Source organism: Pteropus vampyrus, unplaced genomic scaffold (assembly GCF_000151845.1).
Source record: "Pteropus vampyrus isolate Shadow unplaced genomic scaffold, Pvam_2.0 Scaffold4, whole genome shotgun sequence".
Lineage (NCBI taxonomy): Eukaryota > Metazoa > Chordata > Mammalia > Chiroptera > Pteropodidae > Pteropus > Pteropus vampyrus.
Genome location: NW_011888785.1, coordinates 4,001,533 through 4,011,453, shown reverse-complemented (window position 1 = coordinate 4,011,453; position 9,921 = coordinate 4,001,533). Strand labels below are relative to the sequence as shown.

The following is a 9,921-nucleotide window of genomic DNA, read 5'->3' as shown; positions in this document are numbered from 1 at the left end:
AATATTCACTCCCACTCTCGTCTAAACCCCCTAAACTAAATTATATCCAGTAACAAGATTAACACACCAAGAAATTTTGGGCACACAGTAAATATTTGTGGTTGATGAGGATGATAATAAAGCAGCTATATATTATTATTAATGCTCCTTCCTATGAATTACATTATTGTTGTAATTATTACTAACAACAGTAATTGATGGCATTTATTTAGTGCTACATATAAAGCTCCTTAAGTCTATCTCATTTAATTTTTTCAATAACCACGTAAACATGTTATAATGAGGAAACCAAAAGTCAGAATCATTAAGTAACTTACTATAGAGTAGCACAGCCAGAATTTAAACCCAGGGCTATTGACTCCACAGGTCATATTCTTAAACATTAAGTTAAATCACTTCCCTTAAAGAAATAAAATATACTCCATCAAAGATTTGATTTCAACTAAAATAGTCCCACCATTCCTTGTACCTCACAGAGTGGAAATTCGAAATAGCTTGTCCATTTTCTCCAGAGTGCCATTGGGTATTTCACTAAATTAGACAAAACCTAGTGGGCTGTAAACAGTTTGTTTTTTAAATAAACATGAAGTATTTGTTCTCTGAGAAGCCAAGTGGTATTTTTTCCATGGAGAAAATCTGGTATATAACCTCACGTAAAACTGCCATAAAAACTTACCCACAAAGGCTGCCATTTGAGCTGCTGTTCTTCCTACAGAGTTGACAACATCTGTCTCAGCACCAGCTTCCAGTATTACCCACGTGATGTCTTTATTCCCTAGGGTTAAAAGGGAACACATTTGTTAATATTAAGGAATGCACAATTCGAATATCCCCTTCAGAATGATCTGCACCCTTTTTTTCTAAGTTTTAGTTTTCATCTGATGGATATTTTCATTTTTTTCTAAAATATAAACCATAACTATAGTAAACAGTAAAATGCTAAAAGAACCCACACAGAAATTAAACTTATTTTCTGGAAAACACGTCAGGCAATACAAAAAATTGGGTATCACGTTTTTAAAATAAGACAAAATACATTTTTCCTAATGATAATGCCTACTACAAAGTCAAAACAAAAAATATATATATTAAAACAAGACAGAAAAGATAAAATGAGAAGAAGTCTCCACTTAATATCCACTAACCCATCTCATCTCTCTCACCTACGGGCCCTGGAATAAATATTAACAGCTGGGGGTCTATCTTTCTGCCCTTTTCTCTCTCTACACATCCATTTGCATTTATTCTATTTGCATTCTATCACCAATGAAATCACTGCAGATATTAGCTATTATAAACTATACTCAGGAGCAGCATTTCCATTAATTTTTGCAATCTGAACTACAATTTCCTTAGGAACAGTTCCTGGAAAACACTGTGGGATCAAAAGTTATGCATATTTTAAATGCATTTTGCCAGGCTGCCTTCCAGCAAGGTTGGGCTGATGGACCCAGAATAGTGTAAAGAAGTTCCTATACCAATGCTGGGCATTATCATTCTTTCTTAACCACTGCCAAAATGGTAAGGGAAAAATGATCATTTATTGTTCTAATTTGCATTTCTCTGACTACTGGTGAAAGTGTTTTATATGTTTATTAGCCACTTTTATTTCTGTTTTCTATTCAATTTTCTGTTTAATTTTCTACTGCAGTATTTTCCACTTCTAATTGATTTCCAAATCTAATTGATTTTCATGTATAATAATACGACCCTTTAATATACGTAATAATATTTTCCTTAGTTTTTCATTTGCATTTTAACTCTATAAGTGGTATATTCTATATATGAAATTTTAAAATTACATGTAATCAAATTGATCAATGTTTTTTTTGAATTCTGTATTTTATATCACACTTAGAAATTCTTTCCATGATTATAAAAATACAGACTATAGCTTTTAAAGTGTGATATTATATTATATCTTCATTTTCTTAAAAAAATGGCAACAATTATAGATAATGCCACTTAATTTTAGATAGTTTCTCCCAATTGTCTTTATTCAGCAAATCATAAGCAACATGAGTCAGAGTAAATTTCTAAATGGATTGTCCAATTTAGTACATAAATATCAGTGAAGCAAACATATACCTCCATCACATCATCTATTTTCTTAAGAGAACAAAAAAGTTTTCATATTACTACAATATACAAAGATACAGGACATTAAAAGACCTAACTTGAAAGAATAGATCCAGCTCCTTAATTCCACACAAAATATATTATCAATAAAAAGAATCAGTTGATTTAAATAAATAAAAGAAGTCACCAAATTAACTATAAAACATTTCATAACAAGTTTTCAAAAACCAATTCTTACCATTCTTTTCCATTAGAATTGACCTTAAAATTACCATAATAAAAATGTTATTTAATTTAAAAATATATATGTACTTATAACAATTTGTATAGGTGACTTATAATATGTTAAAATAAATGCTAAAACTTCACCAGAAAGTGCAGCAAACATGAGGGCTGTGTATCCATGCTCATGTTGATGACAATTTACATCAGCTCCGTGTCGCAAAAGTAATTTGCACATATCAAGTTTTCCTTTATATGCAGCATGCATCAGAGGAGTCATCCCACTCTTTAATAGAAAGAAAAAATATATTAATTTTACTTATTTGCTTTTTCCCCTATCTATGAGCAATTCCTGCAATTAAATTAAAAACATAAAATAAACATGAATGAATAAAATCATCTTATAATCTGTATTTTTATATTTACTTCCCTACTTGGATCTTCCATGAACTGCTGAGAGAAAAAGATGGTCTCATTACCTGATTTTTTTTTTTTTTTAACAGATTAGCAAAGAGACTTAGACAACCTCACATAACTAGTCAAATGGCCAGGGCAGGGACCAGAATGCAGATCACCAGGACTCTCATCTCTACCTCACATATTTAGTTCCTGAGGAAAAACTGAACAGACACAAATGCATTTTTTTTGTTTTTAAATCTAAGGAAAAACCTCAAACAAATAGAATGCCTACCAAAGGGAAAATTAAAAAGTTATGATATATCCCTAACAAGGAATGGTATGAAGCTATTGACTGAATTCATCTGTATCTATTGAACTGGAGAAATTTCCAGGAATTACTGGCAATGAGAAAAACAAGATACAGGAAACATATATTATAGTGGTTTCATTTTTAAAACAATGATCTCCCAAACCACATTTATATTCCGATCATATGTATCATTTGGTCATATATATGATTGTATAAATATGGAGAAATGGTTGGTAGTATTTATATTAGGCTACATTGTTTAATCTCATAGGTTTTGTGCATATCCAATGAAACATCCAACCTTACATGTACTGGGTACCTAATATTATTTGCTAGATAAAAGAACTGTTCCCTGTAAATAAATTTTCTCAGTTATCCAGATGAAACTCTATAGTGTTAGAATTTCAAAGTTGTTTTGGATGAAAACCTCTCTAAAACATAGTCTCTTATAGTAAATCTTAGAATGGCAACATAATTTGAATTGTCCTTAATGATTCCAGACTATTATTATGAACATAAGCCATCAATATTCTAAAAGAATGTGAGAATGATGTGAGAATTATAGGGAAGCTGGGACCTTTCAGGTTTGTTGTATAAGAGGCAACTTAATGAGAGTAGTCAAAGTTTCTTGGAAAAAAATGATAAGAAGATTATAACTTTAAGACTCCTCTAGTTCAGTATGTCTACAAGGATGAGGTATTTGAATGCTGGGGGTGATCCGGGTGGGTGTGGGTAATCAGAATCTCATTGTACAGAGATAATTTTAAGGAAGTGGAACTGAACTGTATGGTCATTATCTTTTGAATGAGGCAAAAAATGCATTCAGAGCATAACTAGGGTGATAGACCCTAAAAGATGATATCATCTGTACATAAGAAGCTAGTATGTAGTCTTGGGGAAAAGGAAGGACACAGTACAGGTGGACAGTCAATCACTCATCAATCCCATCCTACAATGAGAGGTTGTCTAGCTCAGAGTGAATAATCCTAAGACTACAGAACTATCCTATAATTTAAAAATTTTTAAAGCAGCTTCCAATGCAATGAGATAATATGCTTAAGAGCAAGAGATGTGCAAAGTTTTTGGCTCTTACATTATAAACTGTCCTCATTTTTTTATGTCTACTTGTGTTTCAACTGTTATCTGTGTTAATAACGTCAGCCCATTTATCTGTTTGCCTGTTTCCTGATACTCTCTTTCCTCGCATTAAAAAAAAAAAAATTATTTCTTTTTTTTCATTTTTCTCTTTGGAGTTTCTTGTTTGCCAGCTGTCTTCTTAGCAGGAATTGGTATTCACAGCCAACCAATGAGAGAGCGTGTTTCCAAAGAAGGAACGAGCTACCCAAATCCTGTCATTCGCTATGCAATCTCTGAGCCTCTTTAAGACAAAGTATATTTTTCCCCATATCAATTTTTTGATAAAAGTTGTTTTCAGTTCTAAGGAGTAGGCAATTTCTAATTCTGTTTCTTCTTTTACCCAAGAATTACTTAGAATTAAAAAAAAAATTCGTGTTACATGTTTTATTATTTGGATCATATTTTTGTTTATATTTAATGTATTCTATTGCATTTCATGAATTTATTTGCAATTAGCTAAAATTTCCTTTATGAAATAGCATAATATACTACCTAATATTTTAATCAATGTCCCATGTAAAAAAACGATGTACTATTTTTCTGTCTTATGTACAGTACTCAGAGTGTTAATTAGGTTATTCAAATTTTGTCCCCTGAATTATTTTTTTCTACTCAATCCATTACTTTTTGAAACATGCTATTATGGTCCTACAAATTTCTCCTTTTAATTCTATCTTTTTCTTTATAAACATTAAAGCTTCTAAGCTTATGAGTGAAGGTTTAAGGCTGGTATGCTCTCGGTGGATTATTAATTTAATCCATAAGAAACAATCTTGATCTATTATTATGATTTTTTTGCTTTAAACTTTAATTTTGTCTGATATTAATTTTGCTACCCATTTCTGGGTAAAGGGTTAACAAAACCCACTCCTCTTCTGTATGAGAAACTGAAGTTCAGTTAGCTTTCTAGCATTAGAACTGTGCTGTAAAATAGAATAGCCACTAGCCATACAGAGTTAATGGCTAATATTGAACAGCTAAGTATAGAATTACCATCAGCAAGTGTTCCAGAAAGTTGAGTTTAGGTATAGTTAACTTTCCCTAGAAGTAGAATTGCTGATAAAATCCTAAAATTTTCTCCAGAATGTGATGACAATTTAAACCTAATCCATTAGCATATAAAGTCCAATGTTTCCCACACTTCATAAGAAATGACATAATTTTGGTTTAATTTGCACTTATTTGGTTACTATAACATGTCCTTACATGATTATTTGCCTTTGTGACCGGTTTGCTTACATTTGGTTTAGATATTAGTATAATCTGAGCACTAATGCTAGAAAACAATTCATTAGATTTTTATATTATTAGATTCATATCATATTATCCATTCTCATAGGAAGTAAAACATTTCATTAAACTTTTTAAAATTTTACCTCATCCAAACAGTTGACACGAACATTCTTGCTGGCTAATAGTGTTCTAGCTTCTTGGACGGTACCTTAAAAAAAAGGAAAAAAGGCAAAGTAAGGTTATTTATCATTAGAACAGAAAGAAAAAGTCTAACGTCAAGGAAATAAATTTTAAAGGGTTATCTGTAAAACTAAGACTACTCAGGTTAGGTTGTTAAGAAATAAAGTATCAATCGCACGCTATTTATTCTATAAAGTAATAATCCAGAAGAACAGATTTACAGAAACTAAAATAGCTCCATCTTATTTTTATTTCCACTGACTTCAGACTATATTAAATCGTCCACATTTTCCTTTTGACAGTAATACAATAACCACAAAGCATAATATACTTAATACTGAAACAAATTTTAAAGGGCACCTATCTAGTCCAACCTATCATTTAAAGCTTACTTTCCAGTCAATATAATAATTGGAGTTCAAAATAATCAGTATTTATATACTTTGTCACCACTAGGCCCCGTGAATTGACGGGATACTTACAACAGAATTCTTGGTTTGGAAATGCTTAGGTAAACATATCTTTAAAGTCTGATATTATATAAAAAGTGCCCTATGGTCAATAATCAGAGCCTCATACTGAAAAGTCCTCGAATGTAATCCTGAAAGTCAGTCCTCTATAAATTTGGAAATGAACTATAATTTGGGCATAACTGCCAGGTTTTTCCAGTCTTCTGTAAGACATACTGACAGAAGCAAGTAGTTGCAGGAGAGAATGTTGCTATTATCATTAATAAGAATTGGCCACATATTGTGCCAAAAATTTCTGGTTTGACAGGGAAGAGAACAATGAAATCGGATGTTCTCAGGGAAAAAGGATGAGATAAGCCTCTCCTTTGAAAGGATATAAAATAACAGGAGCATCCCCCAACTAGGAGTTATTTCTTCTCTTTAAATTTAGAATTATAGTTCAAGAATATACTAAATGCTGCTAGTCTTCCAGTTAAAAGTGGAATGCAGAATAAAAATAAGCATGCTTCTCTCTCCCTGATCTGCTTCTTAGGCAAGTCATCTTGCCCCTCACCAATCTGGAATAGATAGAGAAATGTCTCCTAGATTGACAGAGAAATAGCTCTGTTGGGGAAATGTCAAGTGAATGATCTACAAATCCCTGGATTATGACAACAGCTATTTTGCAAACAGCACATTTTCTGACTCAGTACTCCACCTGAGAGCAGTTGGTACCACTGGCTAAATGACTATGGAACGAGGTGAAGGCCTTCAAGTATGTAGGCAGCATGGAACTTTATCTATCCCTGTGGCTTCTTCTCAGAGACTTTCTCAAACATCTTTAGAGAGAAATTAAAGCAGAACAAACCCTTCCCCATCCCCCGCCACTCCAGTTTCACCTGAGGAAGATGCTTAGCTGAATCCCATTGTCCTCCAAGGAATAAGTTTATTTTCTATCTGATCAGGAGATGTTTGAGCAGTAAAGCAAAAATACTATAGGGATTATGAGCATGTCGAGGCCTGCTAACATGTTAGGTTAGGGGAGGATGAAGATTATAATCAAACAAAGGCTCGCATTAGACAATAGGCCTATAATTCTATAAAATATTTAGCCCAATGGCAAACAATCCAAGTTAAATCTGTCCTATCAAAGAACAATTAAAAAAAAAAAAAGATAAAGCGTGCACACACATATTACTGTATACCAGTTAGCCTTTGAAATGCAGCGACCAGGATGAGAAATTTTTTTCTGAAATGCTTTGGGCTTCTAGAGAATGAAGATAGATTTTGGAAAATGGATATGAGAAAATACTCAGAAGAAAAATTTGTGATGATTTCTAATTTGATGTTCCTAATGTAATACCACTAGTTTAAAAAAAAAAAAAAAAAAAGAAGTCTTGAATAGCACAGAAATGTGAAACACGTGGCTCACACTAAAAGATTTTTATTTTCTGTCATTCCTTACTGCCCACAGTAGGCTCTCAAACAATATTTTGCAGTTAAGTTTAAAAGATCTTTACTCCACGAAATATGTTAAATTTGATTTAACAAACTCTTAAGATGAGGGATACAGTACTCTAAGGGTGATGTGAAATGAGCCAACAATTATCTTCAATGGAGACGAAAATTAACAGATATAGCAGATGAAAGTAATATTAAATGTTTTCCTTTTGAGAATTTCTGAAGTTGCTCAACCAAAGAAGAAGATACCTGCCTCATTGGGGTGGATTGATCAATTTATCTGGATAGAGCAGTGTTTTAGCAAAGAACTGATGATATTAATCGTGATGTTCTCACTGTTAACTGCCCTCTCTTCTACCACACTACAGGACAACTATGAAATCGAACAAGTCCCATGAAATCCTTGGTTTTCTCATCTGTGAAGCAGAGTTAGTAGTATCCATCCTGTAGTGTTCTGAGGAGAAGGGTTTGTCCTAATGCAGGACCCAGAGAATACCTTCAGTGCATATTAGATGCTCTTGTTATTTTATATTCAGAGCAGCACAATTTAATTGTTACATTACCAATATCTAGACTGGGACCACAGATTTCTTACTGAAGACAAGCAGATGTAGTCAAACAAACAAAAAGGGAGAAACAAAAATCTTTTTACATTTCTGTTTCCAGTAATCCATCAGATAACCATAAGATTTGGGTGTATATATTGGTTTCAAATATTTAGTGGGATCCACAAAAAGGGATGCTTTAAGGAATCTAAATCCAAATTAAATATTTAAAATACTATTTGTCTTGTTAGTTGCTGTAATGTGTATGTTAAGTAAAATCATGTATAAAATAATTAACATGTCTAAATTTTAAATAATAATGTACAGATTTAGACTTAATTATAGATATATAACTATAAGTGTATTTTAAAAGTACAGACTTCTAATTATAACATATTTTGAAATAACTAAATTAGTTTAAGTATAAAGTTTCTAAAAGTTCCTACTTCTATTTTCAGACTTTGTAACAAAATGACCTAAAAATTAGAATATCTAAAAGAACTGTTGTTTTGTACATGAAGACAATGAAGCACATAGAGGTCTCACAACCTGTCCAGTTATTGAGTTAATGGTAACTACATATTTGTTAAAATTTTTCTTTGATCTCTATACTATAATTATTAGACCGGAGTCTTTCTAAACCATAAAGGTACTAGAAATAGTACACAGGAACTTAGAGCAGGATCTTCTTTTCATAGTTCAAAATTGGAAACAACTGAAATGCCCATCAAAGTGAACAGTTAAGCAAATAGATGTATGTCCGAACAATGAAAATTTAAAAAAAAAAAAGGTAGTAAGAAACAGATTATTGATACAGCATAGGTGAACCTTAAAATCATGATGCTGAGTGAAAGAAGCCATGGCAAAGAAAAAAAAGATTATTTACTATAGGATTCCACTTAAATAAAATTCTAGAACAAAACAATCTGATCAATAGAGACAGAAATCTATCAGTGGTTGCCTGGAGACAGTGGTGGAGAGAGTGCCAGGTTATAAAAGGCATGAAGAACCTTTTGGGGCTGATGGAACTGTTCATTATCTGGACTGTAGTGATGGTTTCATGGATGTATACTTAAGTCAAAACTGATTTTTAAAAAAGTGTACACTGTCAATGTGCACCATTTATCATACTTAATTACACCTCAATAAAGTTGATAGAATAAACCTCATTATCCAACCCTGTTTCACAAATAATGAGAATGAAAAGAGTAAGTACACTGATTTGTTAAGTCAGCGACAGTGATTCCAGGGATCTCAAGTACTAAACAAGGTAAATAATGGAATATCTTCTGGTTTGTATCCTTAAAAAAAGGTTTAATTTATCTTGAAATAGTGCTTCCTCAGTGCTTAAGGAAAAAGATATCAGAACTTAGAAGAATGGGTCAATCTACAAGTAACATAAGCCAGTCAAATGCACGTCAATCATTTCAATTTTCCCTTCTTAAATGTTGCAGAATGGATGCCGTCATTAACTCTGATTTAAATGGGTAAGAAACAGCTCCTCAGTTTCGCCTGTAGTTTCTTCTTGGCATTCTAACAAATATATAATCTGTAGAATACTTGGCATGGGAATTCACTTAGACAATGAAATTGTTCTAAAAATGTCCAGAAGCAATGTGTGGTATTTTCTGAACTTAAGTCCCACATACAATCAGCTTAACTTCTGGAGAGCAGTGACTGGCAGAAGGGAGACACTCAAACACTGGCCGAGTTTATCCAGATTGGCCAAGATGATAGGTCACGCTTGGCTGAAAATTTATTCTTAGTTGTAAGTACTAGTACTGACTAATGTAGTGCTGAGTTGAGTAATGTACAAAAGGGGGTTAAAAATTAAGAACCCCCACTCCCTTAAAAAAATGCTTCTTATGAGTACAAATATAAATTTTGCTTATGACCTTCATTCTAC

The 9,921-nt window shown here is 32.4% G+C and overlaps 1 protein-coding gene across 3 annotated transcripts in view; it reads right to left on the bottom strand.

Annotated features, from left to right (window-relative positions):
- The window catches only part of ANKMY2 (ankyrin repeat and MYND domain containing 2), a 32,785-nt gene that overhangs the window by 18,718 nt on the left and 4,146 nt on the right, over window positions 1–9,921 (bottom strand). For all 3 annotated transcript variants that reach the window (XM_023532866.1, XM_011362860.2, XM_011362870.2), the window contains exons 2-4: window positions 5,524–5,588; window positions 2,449–2,587; window positions 677–775 (exon numbers count right to left, since the gene is read on the bottom strand). In XM_023532866.1, the coding sequence (XP_023388634.1) occupies window positions 677–775; window positions 2,449–2,587; window positions 5,524–5,588 (303 nt within the window). The remainder of the gene's footprint in view (window positions 1–676; window positions 776–2,448; window positions 2,588–5,523; window positions 5,589–9,921) is intronic.